We start from the raw sequence: 26,801 nt of genomic DNA, 5'->3' as shown, positions 1-26,801 counted from the left end.
GAACAGCACCACTTCACCACCAATAACTGGGCCTCCATGCGAGACCTGTGTGACTTGTTGCGCTGTTTTGAGTACTCCACCAACATGGCCAGTGCCGATGACGCCGTTGTCAGCTTAACTATCCCACTTCTATGCCTCCTTGAAAAAACAATTCGGGCGATGATGGAAGAGGATGTGGCACAGGATGAGGAGGAGGAGGAGGAGGATGAAGAGGTAACATTTCCAAGGCTTTCAGGGCAGTCATTCACAAGGGGCTCCGAGGGTGGTTTCCTGCACACACAAACGCCAGGGACACAATTGTCCAGCAGGGGCACAGTTCTGGAGGATGAGGAGGATGAGGAGGAGGAGCTGGAGGAGGAGAAGGAACCATGTTCACAGCAGGGTGGCACCCAGGCCAGCTCATGGCCATCACTGGTGCGTGGCTGGGGGGATACAGAGGACACAGACGATACACCTCCCACAGAGGACAGCCTTTCGTTGCCTCTGGGCAGCCTGGCACACATGAGCGATTACATGCTGCAGTGTCTCCACAACGACCGCCGAGTTGCCCACATTCTAACTTGTGCTGATTACTGGGTGGCCACGCTGCTGGATCCCCGTTACAAGGACAATGTACCGTCCTTAATTCACTCACTGGAGTGCGATCGCAAGATGCGCGAGTACAAGCGCACGCTGGTAGACGCGATGCTGCCGGCATTCCCACCTGACAGCGGGGCCACAGTGGAAGCACAAGGCAGAGGAGGAGGAGGAGGAAGAGGTCGCCAACGCAACCAGGGCACCACCAGCACCTCAGAAGGCAGGGTTAGCATGGCCGAAATGTGGAAAAGCTTTGTCAGCACGCCACAACAAACAGCAGCACCAGCAGTTCAGATGGAACGTCTTAGCAGGAGGCAGCATTTCACCAACATGGTGGAGCAGTATGTGTGCACACGCCTAGACGTACTGAATGACGGGTCTGCCCCCTTCAACTTCTGGGTCTCCAAGTTGGGCACATGGCCTGAGCTTGCCCTTTACGCCTTGGAGGTGCTGGCGTGCCCTGCAGCCAGTGTATTATCTGAACGGGTATTTAGCATGGCTGGGGGCGTTATCACAGACAAGCGCAGCCGCCTGTCCAGAGACAATGTGGACAAGCTCACGTTCATTAAAATGAACCAGGCATGGATCCCACGGGACTTTTCCGTACCTTGTGCAGAATAGCGATGGATACCGACCTTACCCAGCCATTGTTCTATTTTTGCTCTTTCTCACTCTTTTGGGGTGTACCCTCATTTAAAATTTGTGAAAAGAAGCAGTGGTGGCTACCTCGTCCTCCTCAGGGCCAGATTAACGTAGGGGCTATTGGAGCTGCAGCTCCAGGCCCCTACCTTTATATAGGCCCCGGGTTGGCCATATTCACTGTTACCGCTCTTCTGTCACTTGTAAACACAGAAGTCTGGCTTCTATGCTCGCTTCCCCAGGCAGCTCCCTCAGAACCTCCCCACACAGCACGAAGGCCGGACAAGGAGGGACAGTTGCTGATGCATGGATGTGTTTATGGGTTTCAGAGACAGCATCCCATGTTGAATTAGGCATGCATGGATGCACCCTTCCTCCTCTGGGTGCATGCCAAGGCACGGCCCTTAAGGCCCTTCAAAATCCTCAGCACCAAGCCCATGATGCTCTTAATCCGGCCCTGGTCCTCCTCCACCGCCGCTTCCACCTACACCGCCCATAGGTGTGCGCAGCCTATTGCATTAGGGTGTGCACCCCAAAGTTTAAATACACATGCATGTGTTTGCCTACATGTACATGGCCCCTATACATTACTCTCCCTGCTGGCAAAGAGAAATAGAGCAGAGCAGGTCCGAGGGAGATCTTTCCCATCTCCTCACTGGCAAACAGAGCGATAATGCTATGTGCCCTAGGTGATTAGGGTGTGCCCAGGTACACCCGGCACACCCTGTGCGCACGCCTATGACACCGCCACATCCACCACCACCTCAACCTCCCTCCAACTCCATATGGGCCTCGTCCTTCAGAGATGAAGAACATTGTTTTATTTTTCTGTTTTTTTTTTGTTGTTTTAAGTTATTTCCCTATCCACATTTGTTTGCAGAGCACTCGCCATGGTCTTAACTACGTTTTGCTGCCATTTGCAGCACTCTAGCCCTTTCCATTGGTGTTTTAGAGCCATTTTAGTGCCTGAAAGTACGGGTCCCCATTGACTTCAATGGGGTTCGGTGTCCAGGAAAAGTTTGGCAAAAGTCCGGGACACGGACCCGGACTTTTTTTTAAAGTTCGGCCGAACCCGCCGAACACGGACATCCAGGTGTCCACTCAACTCTAATGGCCAGCTTAATCCAGCCTGAGCCTATATATATAAAAAACAGCTTGTGCATAAAATAGCCTCCTGTACAAAAATATAATAAGTTCATTAAAGTGTGTAGCGTCCTTTAATTCCACTTTTCCCGTGGTCTTGCTGCTCCTTGTAATGCTTTACACCCACGACATGCGATAAACCCTAGTGTCTTCACTCATGTCCCCCACCTGAGGTCACACTCACCAGATATCTATCCCCTTATGCAGGAGAATCCCACTTTGTAGAAGTGTCTACCTTGTGAGCACCTCCACAGTCTACTATTTGCTCCCCCTTGCATCCAAAGTATGCCAGTACGTTCCCATAGATCAGTGGTCCTCAACCCTGGTCCTCAGGGCCCACTAACAGGCCAGGTTTGCAAGATAACTGAAATACATCACAGGTGATATCATTTGCTGCTCAGTGATTGCAGTACTCTAGTCTGCATCTCCCCAAGGTAATACTTAAAATCTGGCCTGTTAGTGGGCCTCGAGGACCGGATTTGAGGACCACTGCCATAGATGACTCAATGGAACATAGAACAGACAGTCCCCATAGTGTAAATGTGCATATACAATGTTTATTTAAAAATCAGTAATGCATTTACATGAAAAGAGCAGATGACATCTGGGTGACAAAACGGGCGAAGCCAATCGTCATTGTGCAAGATTTGGTTTGCGTCCATGGAACGCATAGTGATTGAACGTCTTTTCATGTAAGTGTATTACTGATGTTAATACCATACAAATAAAATTGTTAGTATGGTACAACCCAGGTAGTGGCCTAGAAAATGTTCTGTTTATCACAATTACTGTTCGCTCTTACCCAGTGTGGCACAGCAATTAGCTGGAACAGCTGTCTCCTCCTAAGAGGTACCATTCTTGTTTCAATAAAGGGGAAGAAAGCTGCGCACAAAAAAGGTGAAGCTAAAGGCTGCTAGTACAAAGTATATCAAACCCAGAAAAATGTAAAGATGGTACAGCGCCACTAAATAGAAAACTAACTAATATGAAGGTGAACCAAAGTCCATAAGTCCATAGGAGGGAGATTTCAGATGTTGGGAATATGACCGTAAATCCCACATCAATCTTGCAAGTAGAGTTTCAGGCAGAGATCACATAAACAATAAGGATGTAACCTTACCGGACAGTTGGACCCCCTGTTACGGAAGGTCAAACAGGCATGCGATATCCACCACCAGGGACAAAACTGCAACAGAACTCCTCTCCTATCGACCACAGACACTCCGGGTAACCATAGACCACGGATCCGGCGAACCTCACTGGACCCCAGGTGCACACAGGGGATGACCTCCAATGAGACAAATGGGGGCGCACATAGTGAAGTACATTCAAGTCATTTATGGAATTAAAAGGTAAAAAACTCACAATTTAGCTGCTTGACACAGGCATGTTAAAAGTCATTGGCCGCGGCTCGAATAGCGTGACTGCATGGGGGCTTAGCGTGGCTGACGCGTTTCGTCCTGCAAAAGGCGTTTTTGACCTAAATGACTAATGATGATAAATAGAATCCACCTGTGTGTAATCAAGTCTCCGTATAAATGCACCTGCACTGTGATAGTCTCAGAGGTCCGTTTAAAGTGCAGAGAGCATCATGAAGAACAAGGAACACACCAGGCAGGTCCGAGATACTGTTGTGGAGAAGTTTAAAGCCGGATTTGGATACAAAAAGATTTCCCAAGCTTTAAACATCCCAAGGAGCACTGTGCAAGCGATATTATTGAAATGGAAGGAGTACCAGACCACTGCAAATCTACGAAGACCTGGCCGTCCCTCTAAACTTTCAGCTCATACAAAGAGAAGACTGATCAGAGATGCAGCCAAGAGGCCCATGATCACTCTGGATGAACTGCAGAGATCTACAGCTGAGGTGGGAGACTCTGTCCATAGGACAACAATCAGTCATATACTGCACAAATCTGGCCTTTATGGAAGAGTGGCAAGAAAAAAACAATTTCTTAAAGATATCCATAAAAAGTGTCGTTTAAAGTTTGCCACAAGCCACCTGGGAAACACACCAAACATGTGGAAGAAGGTGCTCTGGTCAGATGAAAGCAAAATGAAACTTTTTGGCAACAATGCAAAACGTTATGTTTGGCGTAAAAGCAACACAGCTCATCACCCTGAACACACCATCCCCACTGTCAAACATGGTGGTGGCAGCATCATGGTTTGGGCCTGCTTTTCTTCAGCAGGGACAGGGAAGATGGTTAAAATTGATGGGAAGATGGATGGAGCCAAATACAGGACCATTCTGGAACAAAACCTGATGGAGTCTGCAAAAGACCTGAGACTGGGACGGAGATTTGTCTTCCAACAAGACAATGATCCAAAACATAAAGCAAAATCTACAATGGAATGGTTCACAAATAAACATATCCAGGTGTTAGAATGGCCAAGTCAAAGTCCAGACCTGAATCCAATTGAGAATCTGTGGAAAGAACTGAAAACTGCTGTTCACAAACGCTCTCCATCCAACCTCACTGAGCTCGAGCTGTTTTGCAAGGAGGAATGGGCAAAAATTTCAGTCTCTCGATGTGCAAAACTGATAGAGACATACCCCAAGCGACTTACAGCTGTAATCGCAGCAAAAGGTGGCGCTACAAAGTATTAACTTAAGGGGGCTGAATAATTTTGCACGCCCAATTTTTCAGTTTTGTATTTGTTAACAAAGTTTGAAATATCCAATAAATTTCGTTCCACTTCATGATTGTTTCCCACTTGTTGTTGATTCTTCACAAAAAATTACAGTTTTATATCTATATGTTTGAAGCCTGAAATGTGGCAAAAGGTCGCAAATTTCAAGGGGGCCGAATACTTTCACAAGTCACTGTTTATACATTTAATCAAAAAAATAATTAAATGATAACCCACCCACAGAATTTTTGTCATTAAAATAGCTACTGTATTACCCTTACCAAGAGTTATGTTTTTATGTTTTGTGTTTTGGCTGTAGGACTATGACAACACCACACTGGTGTGTGATGTATTGGGTTAAATTAGCTGGACAGTGGACACATATGTTTTGAAGCCTTGTTTTTCGTTTTTGAGTCAGCGCTGATTGCAGCCAGAAAGAGCTCTGTTGCTTCGCAGATGCACTTAACATATTCAAACTCCCTGTGAAAAAAAAGTGGAATACAAAAATGTAAGCAGTGTAAAAAAAAAAAAAATAGAAAAATAAATTTAAAGTGTATATATTATGTGTGTGTGTTTCATGAATGCCTTTCTTGAGAAAGGATCATGAATCGAAAGTGTTGTTTATAACGCATGTCAATTTGATGGATTTTGCAAGAAATGTTAGAAAATCACTTGAGGTGCTGCAGAACTACTATCATTGACATATATGTATAGATAGATAGATAGATAGATAGATAGATAGATAGATAGATAGATAGATAGATAGATAGATAGATAGATAGATAGATAGATAGATAGATAGATAGATAGATAGATAGATAGATAGATAGATAGATAGATAGATAGATAGATAGATAGATAGATAGATAGATAGATAGATATGAAGATATAGATATCTTATATGTATATATAGATATATTATATTTATATATAGATATATACATACACACATATATATACACATAGTATCTCACAAAAGTGAGTGCACCCCCTCACATTTTTTAAAATATTTTATTATATCTTTTCATGTGACAACACTGAAGAAATGACACTTTGCTACAATGTAAAGTAGTGAGTGCACAGCTTGTATAACAGTGTAAATTTGCTGTCCCCTCAAAGTAACTCAACACACAGCCATTAATGTCTAAACCGTTGGAAAAAAAAGTGAGTACACCCCTAAGTGAAAAATTGGGCCCAATTAGCCATTTTCCCTCCCCGGTGTCATGTGACTCGTTAGTGTTACAAGGTCTCAATTGTGAATGGGGAGCAGGTGTGTTAAATTTGGTGTTATTGCCCTCACTGGTCACTGGAAGTTCAACATGGCACCTCATGGCAAAGAACTCTCTCAGGATCTGTAAAAAAATTGTTGCTGTACATAAAGATGGCCTACGGCAGTGATGGCGAACCTTGGCACCCCAGATGTTTTGGAACTTTATTTCCCATGATGCTCAGCAACACCGCAGAGTGCATGAGCATCATGGGAAATGTAGTTCCAAAACATCTGGGGTGCCAAGGTTTGCCATCGCTGGCCCAGGGTATAAGAAGATTGCCAAGACCTTAAAACTGAGCTGCAGCACGGTGGCCAAGACCATGCAGCGGTTTAACAGGACAGGATCCACTCAGAACAGGCCTCGCCATGGTCGACTAAAGAGGTTGAGTGCACTTGCTCAGCATCATATCCAGAGGTTGTCTTTGGGAAATAGATGTATGAGTGCTGCCAGCATTGCTGCAGAGGTTGAAGGGGTGGGGGATCAGCCTGTCGGTGCTCAGACAATACGCCGCACACTACATCAAATTGTTCCGCATGGCTGTTGTCCCAGAAGGAAGCCTCTTCTAAAGATGATGCACTAGAAAGTCCAGAAACAGTTTGCTGAAGGCAAGCAGACTAAGGACATGGATTACTGGAACCATGTTCTGTGGTCTGATGAGACCAACATAAACTTATTTGGTTCAGATGGTGTCAAGGGTGTGTGGCAGCAACCAGGTGAGGAGTATCTTGCCTACAGTCAAGCATGGTGGTGGGAGTGTCATAGTCTACGGGCTCCATGAGTGCTGCCGGCACTGTGGAGCTACAGTTCATTTAGGGAACCATGAATGCTAACATGTACTGTGACATACTGAAGCAGAGCATGATCCCCTCCCTTCAGAGACTGGGCCGCAGGGCAGTTTTCCAACATGATAACGACCCCAAACACACCTCTAAGATGACCACTGCCTTGCTAAAGAAGCTGAGGGTAAAGGTGATGGACTGGCCAAGTATGTCTCCAGACCTAAACCCTATTAACCTCCCTGGCGGTATGATTCTTTCGGATTTTAGGTGCTGAAAGCGGTACCATTATTTTCCATGTAATTCTTAAGATTGAGCAGCCCAAACCAACTATTTACATATGATTTTTTTTTTACTGTGCGTTCTTCTTTATAACATCTTGGGTATGATAAAGTTTGAAACACAAAATCATAAATTATAATATAATAAAAAACTATAAAAAAGTTAAAGTATGTATGTATACATATATATATACATGTATATATATCTATATATATATATACTGTATATATATATTGTGAGGGATTAGCTTGGTGGCGGGTGTGGGTGACCCCTTGGGGGGGGGGGTTTGTTACACAGGGAGATAGCTGAGAAGTGGTTGAAAACAACAATTTGGTTTATTCTTGCAATTTTCTTCACACAAGTGCAAGCATCAAAAACATCAAAATCAAAATAAAACACAAAATAAATCCTTGCCACTGTGGGCGGCTACCTTCACACACAGGAACCTACCTAAGGAAGTCTGTCCCCAACCTACTGTTGGGCAGACTTGGCTGATCATACAGCAGACCATCAATAGTCCATTTATTTTCTCTTCACACAGAAAATGTCCCTTTTCTCTTCACATAGAAAACATCCATTTGTTTTTCTCTTCACATAGAAAACAATCCAAGACCTCACCTTGAGAAGTCTTCATTCTTTTTACCTTCCTCAGCGCACATCGCTTCAGGAGGCATTCCTCTCCTATGCTCACACAGCTTCAGGAGGCATACATCTGACTGTCCTCCTCTACTCACACAGCGTCAGGAGGCAGCCATCAATAGACTTCCTCTGGACAAATTATAGAGGCCTTAATTTCCTCATTCTGAATAGCTGAAGGTTTTTCAACTTCCTTAAACCTTCCTGCTGGCTACCTCTGCAGCCGACACCCTATAGTAATTGGTGAATTGTCTAAACCAAGCAGACATGTATCTCCTGTCTGTGACAACATCCACAGATTTACTTGACTTCCTGTCACATACCCCCCCCTCTTGTTTCAACCCTAGGGTTGGGACACAGATTTCCAGGCACGCATGTGTCAGGCACTGCTCTTGACTCTCACTGATAAGCCTCCTAGTATCTTCCCAAGTAATGTTCCGTCCATTCGACTCTGTCTGCTTCAGCTGCCAGAGATACATCCTTTTGAGCAATCTGCCTTGCTTTTTCATTCAGCCACTGTCTTTCATGCTGATATGAATTTATTTCCCTCCCCAGTTCATTAACAACTGCTAACCTTTGTTGAAATGCTTGTAGGGGTGGCTCTTTCTTTAAGTCCGTTAGCTTGTCTATATACACTTGTTTTGACTGATCCTCTCCATCTTCATATAGCCAATTCTCTGTATCTTCAAGCTTCAGGATGAAACTGTTTCTGTCATCTTCATTGACAGATTTCTCATAAATGTCAGACAGCTTGTCCCTCATCTCATATACACATTCCTCAACTGCATTTTTGGCATCATTTCGCTCCTTCTCAAGTTTGTCCTGCATAACCGTCTGTCCTATCCGCCATGGAGGACCGTGATCCATAGGCAACTCAATTGTGCTAGTCTTAATGTCTTCAACATTCTTGAGCCGCCTCTCTCTGCAATCAATAAATGATTTCCACAAAACTTTGAGAACCTCTGCTTCACTTGGCTTTGTTCCAAGAAATGTCTGTACTTTATCAACTTTCCTTCCACCATCATATGGGTCAAAGGCAGTAGCTTCATTAATTAGCCGTAGACAGTTGAACCCAGCGATCTGGGTAGTATCCATTACAGACCTCCTCTCTGCATCAGTGAAGAAGCATGGAACTGCAACTGCATGTTTCTTCAATGCACTTTCTGCTATTGCATTACTTTTCCCTTGTAGCTCCTTTTCTTTATCTGAACTCCACATGGAATGTATCTCAAGATCACGCTCAAACTTCTGCCACCTGTCTTTCACCAGTTCTATTTTGGAAATATTCCCGGAAAGGCACTTCTTCATTTGCTTCACGTTTTCACCAACAGCCTTAGTTTTCTCCACTAGGTGGTGTTTGCTTTTTTCTCCAAGCTTTATATCACTTGCCCTCTTCACCAGACTTTCAGCCTGAACTGAGAAATCATCACATTTCTTACACAGCTCCTTTGCTTGCTGAAGTTCTAATGATACATTTTCCAGTGCTTGAAGTTTTTGAAGGAACAGTTTATTCCAAAGGGGTGATTCAAGCAACATGTCAAATTTCTGATGCTCACTCAGGCCAGACCCCAAAACACTGATCCTTTTATAAACTGCATCAGGCACACTATCCCATCTTTGGGACAGATCCTCTTCAAGTTCTTCCAACTGAATCTTCATTTCTTCTACTTGCTGTTCTAAGGCTCGTTTAGACTTTTCTAGCTCCTGAACGCTTTTCCCAACATCATCCTTGGAGCTGACCAAATCTTCCATCTCTGTACACAGCTGTTTGTTAACTCTTTCTAGTTCAGCCTTTGCTTCTGTACAGTCACGTTCTTCTGCATATTTTGCAGACACAGTCTTCTCCTCACCAAGCATCTGATCAAAGTTCTTTTTCACATTTTCAACATTTTCTAATGAACCAACGCTTTCTTCCATTCGTTTTTTCATATCTCCTATCTGAGCTTGCAGTGTTGCGACTTGCTCTGATAGGTTTTTCTTTGCTTCCTCCTCCTCTTTTAATTGTTCCAGGACGCCATTTTTCTCATCTTCCATTTGTTTGAGTTTTGTGCTAAAACTCAGCCTTTGACATCTCTCTTCCTGTAAGAGTTCCTGAGTGTCTTGCAGCTGCGATTCCAAGATAGAGAAATCTTTGGCAATTTCTCCAGATTTGCTGTCTGCTTGAGAAAGCTGATTTGTGACATTGTCCAACTCAACCTGCAGTCGGTTTGCCTTCTCTGACAGATTAGCACACAATCTGTCACCTTCTGATACTTTGACTTGCAATTCCAGAAGCTGTGCCTCTACTTTTTCCCTCTTGTGTTCAGAATCTCCTTTTCCCTGCATAAGAGCCTTCACCTTCAACTGCTAGTTTCTGGGAATGAGAATGTAATTCTGCCACACAGGCTTCATTCGTCTTTAGCTGCTGCTGGACACGTTGGGCTTCATCTTTCCAACTTTCACAGTCCGTACGTAATTCATCTACCACATTGCTCAAAGTGGTGAGGTCATACACAGTACTCAGTAATTTAGCCTCTCTCTCATTTTTCTCCTTGTAGCTGAGAGACAAGGTAGTTTTCAGAGAGACATTCTGTTCCTGCACATCCTGCAGGTCTATTTTTGTAGCTTCCAAAGACTGAAGACTTTGTGCCAGCTAATTACGCAACTCCAACATATCACCCATACTTTGCTTCTGCAAAGTCTGAATTTCAATTTCCTTTCCCATGAGGATGGTATCTTTCTCCATTATAGTCTCTCTACGTTTGTGCAACTCGGAAAAAAGAAGAGCAGTGGATTCTTCCCACTGTAACACCTGAGCCTGCAAGTTTCTATGCTCCATCCTAAGCAACTCCAAGGCTTGTTCCTTTTCTTCCATTTTCCGTTGCAAGGCATCCAGCTCCGCCCTGCACACATACACAGTTTCCTCCAAACCGATGGCCTCCATTTGCTGCTGGCGTCTCTGTTTCCAGCCTGCATTTGTCTGCTGTTTAGCTGCAAAGCTCCGTTTTTTCAGCATCTCCTCCATTTTGGGTTTACTTTCCATCTGAGAACACTACGTCTCCATAACTGGTCCATTTTCACCAGTGTTGCTAGGGAGAACAACCTTTCTCTTTAGCAGACTCTGTTCAGGCATGCATGGGGCTCGTTCAGGTGGCAACATCCCCTCCATCCATAGAATTCGGTCTCTCATTTCAGCTATCTTTGCATCTTTCAGGCGTTTTAACCGCCCCGTCTTCAATTACTCCACAATAAATTTTTCACAGTCCAGCAAAATTTTTGAGACCACTGTCTCTTTAAAACAAGTAGTTTCAGTTCAGTACTGGGGGCGTGGTCTGGTGATGGCTCAGTGAGCACGCAAGAAGCAGGAGCTAGGTGAGGTGAGCTGTTTAACCTAAGTACAGCTGGTTTGCATATGTCGGGAAGCAGTCGCTAGGGGAGGTGGTGCGGTGCCCGTCCCTCTGAAGCCGGAGACCCGATCTCCAAGGCATAAGATGGCAACTACTATTCACAACCCCGCTATTGAAGCCGGTATCTGCCTGCCGGTCCCTGCATCGCGGAAGACGTTTGACCCAAGTACAGCTTGTACCCATACGTCAGGAAGCAAGAGCAAGGTGAGGCGGTGCGGTGCTCGTCCCTGTGAAGCTGACGATCTGATCTTTAAGGCATATGTCGGCAACTACAATCTACAACCCCGCTATTGTAACCAGCATCTGTCTGCAGGCGCTTGTATCTCTGAAGCCTAAGAACAGCTTGTATCCATAGGTCGGCAACCAATTAACTTGCAACTTCGCCAGTGAAAACTGTGTTTGTTTGCCAGCGCTTGTCTCTCTGAAACTATTGACCCGTGTATAGCCTGTGTCTACATGTCGTGCTCATTCCACAGAAATCGGTGGCTTGATCCTTGGAGGCATACAGTGGCAATCTGTAATTTGAAACCCCGCAGCACAGCCTGTGTCTATATGCCGGCAATACAAACGCCAGCACAGCCAGGTGTCTCAGTAAAGCACGCGGATATTTCCAAATATTTTCTAAGACGATCCATAGCCCCACAAAGCACTATGGCTACCTCTAAGATGGCATCCACACGATCCCAGACTGGTGGTCTGGCAGGTCCTGCTCTGCAAAAGAAACCCTCCAAATCTAATATAGATCAGATAAGAGAGTCCTTTTCCCCTATGCAGGACTCCCACCTGCAGGCTCCGGCCATGGAAGAACAAGGAGCAACACAGATCCTTCAAAACTCTCCACCGCAATATCTACCGGTTACAGATTGGAAGGAGTTTGTATCTCGCATCCCAACCAAGCAAGACATCAGTGACATGGCGACTACAATTGTGAGTAACCTAAAAGGTGAAATAAACTCTATTAAGATTAAAGTAGAGGGGGATGATAGGATTGGTCTGGTGGAGGAGGCACACGCTTTATCTGACTCTAAAATCCAAAAGCTAGTTCAATCACAACTGTTAATGCAAAGACAAATTAGTTTTTTACAACTTAAGCAGGACGACAATGAAAACCGTAATCGCAGGAACAATATCAGACTCAGAGGTTTACCAGAATCTATCCTAGGCCCTGATCTCAAGGGATGTGTGGTGAAAATTATTAATGGATTAATGGAGCGCCCTCTTACTGACCCTATTGAAATAGATATGATTCATAGGATTAAAGCCCCACGTAGCGCAGGAACAGATCACCCACGAGATGTCTTGATTAGAATCCATTTTTTTGCCTTTAAGGAAGAGATAATGAGACGTGCCTGGAATCAGGGTACCTGGGATTTTGACGGTGTTAAATTGCGATTTCTGCCAGACCTATCCCATAACACCTTGCGGATGAGGGCCATGATGAAACCTCTGTTGGAGGAGATAAGTAAGGTGAAGGCAACTTACCATTGGGGCCATCCATTCCATTTAGTAGTGGTGCGAGAGAAAAAATCATTTGTATTAAGATGGTATGACCAACTTCCAAGTCTATTTTCGTTTCTTGGGATCTCTCCAATCCCTATGCAGGACTGGCTGGGCGCTTTTGGAAGAGGGAATCAAGAAGGACTTGAAATAATCCACTCATTAAATTGCTCGCAACGGCAAGGGAGCAAGTGTATAGTGTCAGCAACAGCAGCAGAAGATATTTCTAATGCACAATTGGAGGTGTAAAAACCTCTGCCACGTTGAACTGTCTATTTAGAGTTTGGGAGATGAATCCAGGGCTATGCCCTGGTCTCCCTTTATTTTGTTGGACTGTGAGCGGGGGGGGGGGGGGGGGGGGGTTTATTTTTTTTTATTTTATGCAGGGAAAGAAAGGGGAAAGATTTTTTTTTCTTCTCTATTTTTCCTTTCTTTTTGCGGTGCATTTTTTCTTTTTGCTATGTATATTTGCATAACGGAATATAGGGAAATGCGGTCTGGTTGGATATTGATGGGGAACCAGGTGATGTGTCAAGAGGAGGGGTTGGGGGGGGGGATTTTCTCCCTTATTTTTTTTTTTCTCCCCTCGTTTTTTTTTTTTCTCCCCCCCCCCCCCCCCGGTCTTCCCTTCCTCAACTCTTAGTTTACTAGAGGCGAGCCCGCTCTCACTCAAGGCTCCATGCTTGGAGTGATTAAATGCTTTAAAAGGAATTTGGGGATTTATTTTTTTTTTAGCCTCTTTTCTTCTAGTCTTTAGAGTCTTTGGACTCTAGTACTCACGGAGTCTGCCAACCACTGTTTCCCCAAAATAGGTCGCGCCTGGTTGCGCTAAAGTTTAGATTACTTTTTATTAGTTGGATTGTATATAGGGGGTTGGGGGTGGGGGGTTTTCTTTGGTCGTTTCTTCTTTTTTTGTCTTCCTTCCTCTTGTGTTTATGGCCTCGGCTGGGTCTATGGGGGGGGGGGGAGACTTTCATAACATCAAGTGCCCACAGACGAGTGGATGTTGGTTGTAAGATATCCACATTAAATGTTAGAGGGTTGTCTACTCCGCAGAAACGTACACGCCTGTTGCAAGAGTTAAAACGTTGCAACACTCAAATAGCATTCCTACAAGAAACATATTTTAGGAAGGATTTCCTACCTAAATTGTCTAATAGAGACTTCCCCTGGGCTTATCATGCCCCTTCGCCCATTACCAAATCGAAGGGAGTAAGTATCCTTATCTCCAGGACGATCCAGTGGACACTCAAGGAGATATTGGCAGACCCAATGGGAAGATATTTGCTAGTGAAGGGGAGTATTGGTCATACAGAACTTACACTGGTAAATGTTAACCTGCCTAACTCGGACCATTTGACATTTCTACAAAAGCTAATATCAGTCGTCTTGGGATTTCAGGAGGGTCATCTGGTGATGGGGGGAGATTTTAATTTTGTTTCGGAACCTCTTTTAGACACTTCAAAAAAGTCTTCATGTATTTCGTATGCCCGGATACGGCGCCTACAGCGAGAACTGTCTATTTTAAACTTGGTCGACCCATGGAGTTTAATGCACCCGAATGTTCAAGATTTCACGTACTACTCTCCGATCCACAATGCCTACTCACGAATTGATCGTATTTTGATCCTTCAGTCGGATCTACCGCTAGTTCTTTCTTCCTGTATTGACAATTTCTCCATGTCAGACCATGTTTCGGCACATGTATGCATGGACTGGGACTCTAGACCAGCTAGACCTGCTACGTGGCGCCTGAATGAGTCATTGTTACAATCCCCAGAGGCAAGGGCAACAATAGATGAGGCACTGGGTAATTTCTTTACGGAAAATAGTGACGATGCTATGTCTCAATAAACAATATGGGAGGCCCATAAATGCGTGGTGAGGGGAGTTATAATGCGGGTGGCATCCCAACACAAAAAGTCCCAAGAGAAAAAGGTAGCAGAGTTGCTCTCCCAAATTGAAAACCTTAGCAGGCAACATAAAAAGTCACAGGCTATGGAACATCTAGGCCCTCTTACCCGAGCGAGAGAAGAGCTGAATTGCCTTCTTTTTCAAAAAACAAACCAAAGATTGATATGGTCTAAGAGACATTTCTTTGAATATGCTAACAAACCAGGGGTAATGCTGGCAAGGGCGCTAAGGGGTCCGAGGAGACAAACATACATTTCCCGTATAAGGACGCAGGGTGGGGGGGAGGTATATACCTCCCCCGTAATGGCAGGCGAGTTCTGCTCATTTTACCACTCCCTGTATAATTTGCAGACTGCGGGAGAAGGGAAAAGGGATTGGGAAAAAAAAAAAAGTGGAGCGGATAGAAGGATCTCCGATACTCTGAAATGCCAGTACTTTCTGAAGAACAGTCACTGGCTATGGAAGGAGAGATTACAGAGCGCGAATTGGAAGCTGTTATAATGCAGGCTAAGCCTCATAAAGCTCCTGGTCCGGATGGGCTTACTTTGCCCTACTATCAACATTTCAAGGCACGTTTAATTCAACCGCTCTTGAGGCACATGAATTCAGTGCAGGAAGGGGAGGTGTTACCTATAGACTCATTAAGGGCCTATATTACCCTTATTCCTAAGGAGGGGAAAGACCCATCATTATGCGGTAGCTACCGCCCTATTTCACTCTTAAACTGTGACACAAAGTTTCTAGCAAAAATACTTGCAAATCGCGTCCTACCTTATATCCCTCATTTAATACATCTTGACCAAGTAGGTTTTGTACCGTCACGTGAGGCAAGGGACAATACTACCCGGGTAATAGATATTATCCATGCGGCACAAGTATCTCACAATAGAATGGTGTTACTCTCGACAGATGCGGAAAAGGCTTTTGACAGGGTGGCCTGGAGTTTTATCGAGACCACCCTGTCATATATTGGACTTGGCCGGCAGATGTTGACATACATCTTAGCTTTATACTCCAATCCTTCAGCAGCAGTACGTGTTAATGACTGGAGATCAGATTACTTTTCAATTTCAAATGGAACTAGGCAGGGATGCCCATTATCGCCGCTTATTTTTATCTTAACACTTGAGCCTCTGCTATGTTTAATCCGTAGATCATCAGATATTGCGGGGATGTGGGTTGCGGGCGAACAACACAAGGTGGCCGCCTTTGCGGATGATCTTGTGTTTTTTGTGACTAATCCATCTGTGACACTCCCAAATATTTTGGAAGCTCTTAAAGTATATGGATTATTAGCCAATTATAAGATCAATCTGTCCAAATCGGCAGCGCTGAGCATATCCACGCCACTATAGGAGGAACTTCGATTACGTGCAGCCTTTCCGTTTCAATGGGTGGAAGGGGCGTTAAAATATCTGGGGATTCAAATTACAGCAGAACCGTCAGATCTATACAAGAAAAATTTCCTCCCTTTATTAGGGAAGATTAAAACTGATCTGATGCTATGGCAGCAGGTAACTTTAACCTGGTTCGGCAGGTGCAATGCACTTAAAATGAATATACTACCCAGGATTCTATATGTAATGCAGGCCCTGCCAATTACAATCCCCCTTGCCTTTTTTCAACAGATCAGGAGGATGTTCCGTACCTTTGTCTGGGTCCATAAGTCCCCGCGGATTTGGATACAGATACTCTCCCTGGCAAAAGCTCAGGGGGGGATAGGGCTACCAGACGTTTTTAGATACTATAGGGCAATACATCTGACACGAGTAGTGGATTGGAATTGCAATGCGGCAAATAAACGTTGGGTTAAATTAGAGGCCGGCGTAACAAGTCGTCCGACTCCCCCAGCACCATGGTCAACTTATACCCCAGAGGATAAGATTCTCTCACACCCTACTATAGGGGCATCAATACGAGTGACTCAACAGATTCAACATTATTCCAAAATTGCACCAGCCCCATCCCCTCTGATACCCATTTTGGGGAACCCAGAATTTCCTCCAGGCTGTATGAATGCGAAAATGCGACGATTGGCACAGGTTGGCAAAACTCGTACATATGATGTGTGGCAAAAAGGCCATATACCTACCCAGGAGGAAATAAGAGCTTGGCCAGATACCGATCTGGATTTTTTTAGTATTTATCAATTGAGACACTTTCTCAAAACATACCAGCAAAGGGGCTACGTTCCACGTGATTTAACTCCATTTGAAATGATATGTAACTCAGAAGCCCGCCTAAGCATTTGATATCCTTACTCTACACATGGCTATCAGAGGACCAAGAAGTTCAGCAGCTGCTGTTTATTCGACAATGGGAACGGGAGCTGGGAGTGGCTTTGACCCCAAGACAGGTGAACAAGATTTTGGCTATTGTCCATAAATCTTCTATGGACAGTAAAATCCAGGAAATTGGGTACAAGATACTCACTAGGTGGTATAGAGTCCCTACAGTGCTGCATAAAATAGACGAGAATTGCTCAGAAAATTGTTAGCGTTGTGGATCGGAGGTAGGGACGATGCTCCATATTTTTTGGTCATGCCCCCTTATTAAGGAGTTCTGGACCAAAATTGCGTCAGTTATCAAACGGCTAACTGCTGTTGAGGCTCAGGAGGATCCGGCTTTATGCCTACTTCATCTTACGAAAAGTTCATTAAAAAGGTACAGAAAATCATTAACACTCTTTTGAATGCTGCAAAGGCGTGTATACCTGCTTTATGGAGACAGACACAGCCACCCGACCTGAAGTTATGGTACTCTAAAGTACAAGAGATCCATAAGATGGAGAAACTTACAGCCTCGTTGAAAAACACAGAGGAGGAGACTAGAGCCCGATGGCTGCCCTGGGTACACTTGAGTAATACCGAAACCCCTCTAATACACTAGGACAAATCTGTGTTGGGATTTTCTCCTCCTATCCCCCCCCCCACCCCCCCGGGGGTTTTTTTTTTTTTTTCTTTGTGTGTGCTCTTTTTTTTTTTCCCTTTACCTTTGTCTTTTCTTCCCTTATAGGATGGGTGAGGGATATATTTAGTCACAAGTTTTCACATATTTGTAACATGGATTGTTTCCAAGAATATAATAGGGGTTATACCGCTTCTTACAAAACTCTTTTTTTTTTTTTTTCTTCTCGCTTTTTCTTCACTTGTTTTTCACGTTTTTAGTGTTATAGAAGTGGTATGGATTCACGTATCATCACCCCGTTGTGTAGGGAGATGGAATTTGGGGGACATATATTCACATTAGAGTGAGATTGATTACATGATATACACTAGTGTTACACGGATACCCTATCCCAAAATTGGGTTTTTCTCCCCTTTTTTTTTTATGTGTATGGTTGTTGGGAACAGATGCTACAATGAAATAACATATGTGGGTATTCCTGTATCCTATATATACCATGTTCATTTTTGTGTTGTTATTAGATGTGCATAAAATCAATAAAAATTGTTAAATTTAAAAAAAAAAAAACAAGTAGTTTTTCTCTCTCTTGCAGGATCTCCTCTCCTGCACACACAGATTGTGCAGTCTCATGCACCAGACAAAGTTCATAGAACAGATGAACTTCTTTGCAGGGATCTCTGCTTCTGCCCAATGCATACCTCCACCATATGTGCGGGATTAGCTCGGTGGCGGGTGTGGATGACCCCTTGGGGGGGGGGAGTTCGTTACACAGGGAGATAGCCGAGAAGTGGTTGAAAACAACAGTTTGGTTTATTCTTGCAATTTTCTTCACACAAGTGCAAGCATCAAAAACATCAAAATCAAAATAAAACACAAAATAAATCCTTGCCACTGTGGGCGGCTACCTTCACACACAAGAACCTACCTAAGGAGTCTGTCCCCAACCTACTGTTGGGCAGACTTGGCTGATCATACAGCAGACCATCAATAGTCCATTTATTTTCTCTTCACACAAAAAATGTCCCTTTTCTCTTCACAGAGAAAACATCCATTTGTTTTTCTCTTCACATAGAAAACAATCCAAGACCTCACCTTGAGAAGTCTTCATTCTTTTAGTTGCGGGTCGCATGATGCCCCAAAGAAGCTCTTGTACCTTTTTTGGGCGTCATGCGACCCGCGATTTTGTTTGCACGATGTTACCGCGATTCGGCAGGCGGAAATCGCGGCAACATCGCACAGCCTTTGGGGTGCCATTGCAAATCAACGGCAACGCACAGGCGTCCCGCGATTTGCAATGATTTTCGGATCGCGGGCAGAATCGCGGTGATTCTGCCCGCCATCCGCTACACCAACATGTGAACGTAGCCTGAAAGGCAACTCTAAAATGTGCAGTTTTATCACACCGCACAATGCCATAGATGTGGCAAATTTTGAGGGAGCGTGCAAAGCAGAAGTGCTCACTAACACAGATTTACACAGATTTGTGAACAATATTTGAGAGAAATAGGCCTTCTGTGTACATAGAAATAGTCTTAGATCTTTGAGTTCAGCTCATGAAAAATGGGGGCAAAAACAAAAGTGTTGCGTTTATCATTTTGTTCAGTGTATGTTTGCATCTAGTAATGGTAGATTACAAAACTGGTCCTACTGGTTTAATTGGTACTCACAGGATGACTGGCTTAGGAAGGTTGTTTTCTTTTCTCTTAATACTATACTTTGTCTTACTTCACCTTTTTTTTATTGTATGGACAATAGCGCCCTGGGTAGGATAATGCTGTACACACTACTAATATTTCTTTTATCATGAGCATTGTTTTGTTGCCAAACTTCCTTTGTTTCCTTATTATTTGTGGTTTTATACCTTAACCATAATCTCCAATAAGGACTAATGAAAAAAAAGAAAATTTTTTTTTGATGACTTTTATTGCTGTTACAAGGAATGTAAACATCGTTGTGACAGCAATAGGCAGTGACAAGCACTATTTATGGAGGGATCTGGGGTCAATAAGACCCCAAATCCTTCCATTTCCCTTAAAAGCATTCAAAACACCAAGATCGCGTTTTTTAATACTTAAAACCGGAAGTTATGTACAGGTTTAGCTGAGAGCATAACCTTGAGACATTCAATAATGTCACGTTATCAAATACATTTACTATTGTTCATTATTTTCACTATTTTAAACAAATCTTTATTTCAGAGAGTTTTTCAATGTTTTACTAGTATAGCTTTAATCAGTCATAAAAATATTTTATGGGAAGGAAGGTTAAATAAGGTTTACATCTTGCATATTTTAATTAAAATGTTTTAATGCTTTTGGACTTTCTCAGATTGCTTTGCTAAATATCAGGTTTTAAAACCAAATGTCATTTATTTTACAGCCAGAGCTGAAGTTGACAATAAGCCTCCATGGACATACTTACACCATCATGTTCAAACAAAAAAAATGCAAGTAAGTAATGTGTTAAATAGTTCACTAAAGACAAGCCAATTGGTTGAAAACTAAAAAGAAGACTATAGAGAAATGTTTCAATTCAGAATTATGACTTAGTAAACGCATGTTATTTTACAGTTCTGATTTTGTTTGTTTTTATTCTGAGAAGTTTGACACATTTCTGATAATGGCTCAGGATTATAGGCAATTCCTATGGCCCATGCTATCAACCTTCAAAGGAACCTGCTGGGATAGAAATATAGGAGTTACAAATTTGACATGTGCAGAATGGAAAATGTGTTTTGTTTTGTTTCGGATAGATTAGTTATGTTACTAATTTTGTTTAGTTGATTCATTTCGGAATTAGTTTAATTTAATTTAGTTTATTAATTATCTAACTAATTTAAAATTTTTTGAAAGATTCAAATTCGGATTGATCAAAAATGAATGAACTGATATGAATTCTGTGTGAAGAATAGCTGGTTGTTAAAGTGGTGTTCCGCCTGGGGAAAAAAATGTAAAAGTTGGCAGCTACAGTATTTTAATATATGGACACTTACCTGTCCAGGGAGCCTGCAATGTCAGCACCCCAGCAAATTTTCGGCTCCCTGTGCTGCCGCCATTCCTGGTAAGGGAAACTGGTAGTGAAGCCTTTCGGCTTCACAGCCGGTTCCTTACTGCGAATGTACGATGCGTCCTGCGTATTCTAACTGGCCCGGAGGCAGAGGAAGGAGGATGGGGGCCGAACCTCCAAGGGACGGCACCGTGGCACTGTCTCTCGGAAGTGGGAAAGGGTACCCTGAAAGGTTCAAAATGTGGCATTGGAAGCAGATCAGCAGAGCTTCCACTTTTGGGTGGAACTTTGCTTTAAGGAGCATGCCGGGAAGCCAGAAATCGATGACTCATCAGTTGTCAGCAGGCTTTCGGAGAGCAGAAATGTAAACATAGGAATACCGGCAATAGGAAATTCTGAAAATAAAACAGCATGGGCCCCCCCAAGTCCATCCCAGACTCTTCATGTCTGGAATAGATTTTAGGGGAATGCCAACATTTAAAAAAAGAAAAACAGCATAGGGTCCGCCCTTAATTCCATAGCAGACCCTTATCCCTGCATGCAGCCCGAACAAGCGCCCCCCTCCTGAACCATAACAGGCAACTGACAGGTGATAACTGATCAGTTGATAAGGATGAGATGGCTGATCATTTTTCGACTGATAAAAATGAATTCCGAAAATTTGGAATTCATTAAACGAAACGGATTTCAATTGCATTTGTTACTAATTCATTCAGATACATCCGAATCTCCGAATAACCAAAAATTCATCCGAATTTAAATTCGGACAGAAACTAATTGCACATGTCTATCTATTACTAATGTTGACTTGAAACTACAAACTCCTGGCCTATATTTCTTATACTTGCTTTATTAATTATATTTAAATATTTATTAGACATGTCCAGAATGGAAAAATTTGCTTCGTTTCATTTGGGATAGATTCGTTATGTTACCAATTTAGTTTAATTATGGAATTTGTTTAGTTTAGTTTTGTTTTATTTTTGTTAAATTTCGTTTCGTTTTAGTTAAAATTCATTTTTTTTTTTTGTTAATTTTCTAATGAATTCTAACTTTTCATAACATTTTGAATTCGGATCGGTCAAAAACTATTTAAATTCTGTGGGAAGAAATAGCTGGTTGTTAAGCAGCAGGCCTGGAAGCCGCCCCCCCGTGTCCTTAACAACCATAAGTCATCATCTGTCAGCGGCTTCCCCGCTGACATATCAATGTAAAGAAAACATTCCCGGCAGTTGAAAAAAAATAAAAATGAAAATAAAAAACGTCAATTTGTTTTTAAAAAACCTTGTGGGGTCCCCCCCAAAATCCATTCCAAATATGCAGCCTGACAAGTCAGGAAAGGGGGGGGGGATGAGCCAAATGCCCTTAACATGGGGGGTGGGTGCTTGGGACATGGTGGGGCTCTGACATCCCTAGGCTGTGGTTGTTGGGGTCTGCAGGCGAAGGGCCTATCTGGATCTGGAAGCCCCCTTTAACAAGATCCCTCCCCCCTTACCCCGATGTGAGTGTGTATAGGTACATACTGTAGTACTCATACCCATTCATCAAAAAAGTGTCAAAAATAATAAGAACGCAGAGACAGTTTTTGACAAATTCTTTATTAAAAAATTAAAAATACTGTCCCTCTATGTAGATCTGTCATCAATCATGCCGCCTGCCTACCCCAAACCGTAGACCTTGATGCCAGAAAGGGGAGCAGTGCCCCGCCCCTTCCCTATAAAAGAACTGTGAAACAGAGAAGCCTGCAGTAGGCATAGAGACTCCGTGTCAGCATGAGCGATTTTTTTCGGGTACAGCGGAAAGCATGATTGACAATGGATCTACATCGAGGTACACTGTTTTTTATTTTTTTATAAAGAATTTGTCAAAAACTGTGTGTGTTTTTATTATTTTTATAAAAAAAAATTTGGTGAATGGGTACGGGTAACCCGCTGTCCTGACCTGCCGGGCTGCATGCTCGAAAAAGAGTCTGATATGGATTTTAGGGGGGACCCTATGCCGTTTTTTTTTTTTTTTTATATTGCCGGGAAATGCCAACATTTCTTTTTTTTACATTCATCTGTCAATGGGGAAGCCCACCGACAGATGATGACTCATGGTTGTTAAGGACGCGGGCGGCCGGTTTCCCGGCCCGCAGCTTAACAACCAGCTATTTCTTCACACAGAATTCAAATCGGTCGATCATTTTTCGGCCGATCCAAATTCTAATCCTTCTGAAAAGTTGGAATTTGTTACAAAACAATTTGTTTCATTTATTTGTTGAAACAAATAAATGAAACAAATGTTAATGGTTTTCAACAAAATTCATTACTATTCGTTACTATTTAGACCGAAACGAATTGCACATGTTTAATAATTATTGACTCTATGACCTGGAATTAGCATGTGCATATCAGGTATTCATTCGTTCATTTCATAAAATTTGCATTTAGTAAGAAAATAATAACACCAGTTTGGTTTTGAAGGACATATGAACTGGCATCAGCTGTACTTGTTCACTAATAGCCGCTAATGCAGGTGGAAAGTTTATTTCTTCATAATAATATTGATAAAAAATGGTAGAAAAATCCAAAGAAAACATGAATAGCTGTCTACAAATGAGAAAACAGTGAGAAAACGATAAGCATGGATGAATAAGCTGAAAATATTTCATTTCACCACTTTATAATAGGTCTCTTTAATGGAATTCTGCGATAAAAATTCAAAGCACTCAAATGAAATGTCAGTCATTTCTGAGATGAGAAGCCAGAGGTGCGAGATTAAAATTTAAAGTTGGTATCTTAGAGTTGTGATGGTTTATCTCAGAATGTTATTTTTTTTATTTTTTAATTGTCCCCAGGGATCTTTTTATGGTATCTACATTATGTATCTCATTATGTAGCTGCCTAGCATACCGAAAAGAAGATAGGACTGATGCAATTTTCATAAATTGTCTTGCTTTTTGTCTAAATTAAATTACTGCTCTACCTTCGATCCCTTGGCAAGACACAAAGCGTACAGAATATTTATGATCAGGTGACAGATATGCAGTCAGATGAAACTTAACCCCTTTTTCCTCAGCTTTCATTGCCCCTTATTTAGATAGGGATCTGAATCCTCAGTATTGCCCACACAAACATTACCCATCTCAGAGCATTGACCCCTGTGTTTGGCCTAATGTTTTTTCCTGGCATCCCTATTGCAGAAAATCAGATGACCTCCTGTGAAGAGATTTGGCATTATGATTCCTAGTTGACAACATCTCCCTGAAGGACTTATAACATGCAAGTTACTTCCAGATCTAACTTTTAATTTTTAAATTGTCACCCTTAGGGGACCAACATAGTTTCTTACTGGAAGGGTCCACAGTGTGTCTACCTTCAGACCCCTTGTTGTGAGATATAGATGTACCCCTCTCTCCTCCCTGGCAGGAGCATTGAGCATTGGAGGACCCTACCCTCAGAGACATTTCCCCTCCACTTAGTCTGCTTCTCTGCTGTTGCGGTTCTAGATTCTGATAAATCTAACATATATGCCTTTATACTTAGCCTCTTGATCAGGTTGATGGTAAGGATTCTTCTCCTCTAAGCAGGAGGACTTTCTTTCCCTGAAAATCATTATTTCTGAGGTTACTGTCTGGTCTTCCAGAACAGATGGTTCTTTCCACATTGTGGGAAATTTCCCCATAAACTTGTTCCTCTCTGCTGTTAACCTCTGGCCATCGGGAGAAGCTTAGGTGTGCCTCTGGCCCTGTATTGCAAGTTAATGCTTTAAGAGGAGGGCCTTGCTAGATTGTCAGCGGTTAGAGCGCTTTAGTCTCCTGCTGCAGGTTTTCTTAGGCATGAACAGGGAATGCCCTAAAGACTCTAGAGAACCTGTCCACTGAGGAGTGAAATATTGCCCAGAAAGCAAGCAATTGAGCTTCAAGTTTGAAAATGACTTGCTAAGCTGTTGCTAAACTTGCCAGGCTTTCACAGGTTTGTTGCACAATTGCAGCAAGTCAGCATTGCATGACTCCAGATCAATGTTCCCTCTAATTTTTTACATTGCTGAGCAAATAAAAACATTTCTGAGCGCAAACCTGTAGACCGAGCAATTTCATCAAAAATCGTATATTGTCACAAAAAGTGCATGTTGCCATTAACTAATGGGCTATAGCTTGATAGAATATTATTAAATCGTATTAACTGTTCAGCCAATTTTACAGTATACTATACTGTAAAATTGGTTGTGAACAGTTAATACGATTTACTAATATTCTATCAAGCTATAGCCCATTAGTTAATGGCAACATGCACTTTTTGTGACAATATACGATTTTTGATGAAATTGCTCAGTCTAAAGGTAATAGCAATAATAAATGTTCAATAGGTGACACTCATTGCTGGACTAGCCCACTGCCATGGAACTACAAGTCACAGCATGCCAGCTGGTCCTATAGCAGGGATGGGCTACCTCAGCCATTGTGGAACTACAAGTCACAGCATAACCTACCAGCTGGTCCTATACAGGGGTAGGCTACGTCAGCCATTATGGAAGTACAAGTCACAGCATGACTTACCAGCTGGCCCCATACTTAGGGTAGGCAGCCTCATTTATTGTAGAACTACAAGTCACAGCTTAACCTGCCATCTGGCCTTTTACCAGGGGCAGGCTACCTAGGCTGTTGTGGAACTAAAAATCACAGCATTACCTGCCAGCTGGTCCTATACTAGGGGAAGGCTTCCTCAGCTATTGTGGAACTACAAGTCACAGCATGACTTGCCAGCTAGCCCTATACTAGGGGAAGGGAACCTCGGCTATTGTGGAACTACATGTCACAGCATGAAATGCCATCTGGCCCCTTAATAGGGGTAGGCTACCTCATCTATTGTGGAACTGTTTTTGTTTAAAAAGATATTAACTGGGCTACATTACAGTACTGTAAAAAGATGAGGGGGGTGGCATTGCCTTACCTGCATGGAGTGAGGTGTAGGACGTTCTAAGCGAGAGCTCTGATTTCCCTGGGTACGATGGCAGCGATCCTCCGCTCTCCCCAGCACTTCCAGCGATGCCTCCTGGCTGAGTGGATCTTCTGGTGTTTGACCACCAGCCGTGAGTGACTTGGCCCCCCGTGAGTGACTTGGCCCCAGCGAGCGAGACCCCCCAGTGCACTTACCTCACGGACAGTCCGGTCACTCTTCAGTCCCCGGCTTCCCGCGTCTCCGTCCTCCCGAGTCCCGGCGCCTCCTCCTCGGCCAATGGCATGAAGTTGGCCTTTCAGCCAATCAGGAAGCGGCAGGACCCGCTCCCTGATTGGCCAGGAGGAGGATCCGTGTGACAATAGCGAATTTTCATTCGCTATTGTCACACAATGGGCGTGCTCTCGGGGCGCACACTCTTCCCCCTGGCCGCCATGTCTGCGCTGTCTAAATAGGTGCGCGGTCTACATAGCTGCTTGCGCGGGACCATAAATTTCACTGCGCGTCCGCGCATGCGCGCACTTTAGGGGGAACATTGCTCCAGATCAACTTTCTTTGCAAACATTCTGCAAGTCTGCTGCAAGTTCTGATTCAGTTATGTTGTGCAATAGTCATCCTGTCACAGGGGTCACTTTTCATCTTTGCTCCCTGCTGTGTGTAAGTTTTTTCTTTAATTGGTGCTGGAGCAGCCATTTTACAATCACTGTGGTGTGCAGAGAGGTGAGTGGTAACCATAAGATCTGATATAGAGTTCAGGGGGGTAGAAATCAAGGAGTGACTAACCCTTTATATCCAGACTTGTATAAAGTACTCGAAATTTCTACTTGAGTAAAAGTACAAGTGCTCGATCAAAAAGTGACTTAAGTAGAAGTGGAAGTGCTCGCAGAAAAAGTTACTTAAGTGGAAGTACTAAAGTATTCAACATTTTTTTTACTTAAGTATTGCAAGTAGTTTTGAAAAAAAAAATATCTACTTAAGTACTAAAAGTAAAAATTACCAGTAGTTTTGAAAAAAAAATTCTACTCAAGTACTGAAAGTAGAAGTAGAAGTACTGTGTTTTGTAGTTATTAAAGAAAGAAGTCAAAAGTTTGAACATCATATTGTTTTTTATTATTTCAAATGATTTATTCAAATGATTAACCTAAAGGACAATCACAATTCCTTAGGCTGTAACATTTTGTAAACAAAAACAGA

At 43.0% G+C, this 26,801-nt stretch overlaps 1 protein-coding gene across 1 annotated transcript in view; it reads left to right on the top strand.

The window, feature by feature from the left end:
- The window catches only part of LOC309567413 (sperm axonemal maintenance protein CFAP97D1-like), a gene marked incomplete at its 3' end in the record, with an annotated part of 379,099 nt that overhangs the window by 138,186 nt on the left and 214,112 nt on the right, over positions 1–26,801 (top strand). Inside the window, 1 exon segment of the mRNA XM_082272813.1 lies at positions 20,041–20,111. Within this exon segment, the coding sequence (XP_082128939.1) occupies positions 20,041–20,111 (71 nt within the window).

The sequence above is a fragment of the Pelophylax lessonae genome (genome assembly GCF_965119305.1).
Source record: "Pelophylax lessonae genome assembly, chromosome: 11".
NCBI classification, from domain to species: Eukaryota; Metazoa; Chordata; class Amphibia; order Anura; family Ranidae; genus Pelophylax; species Pelophylax lessonae.
Note: the sequence above shows the minus strand (reverse complement) of the source record. Positions and strands in the feature narration are given on the sequence as shown.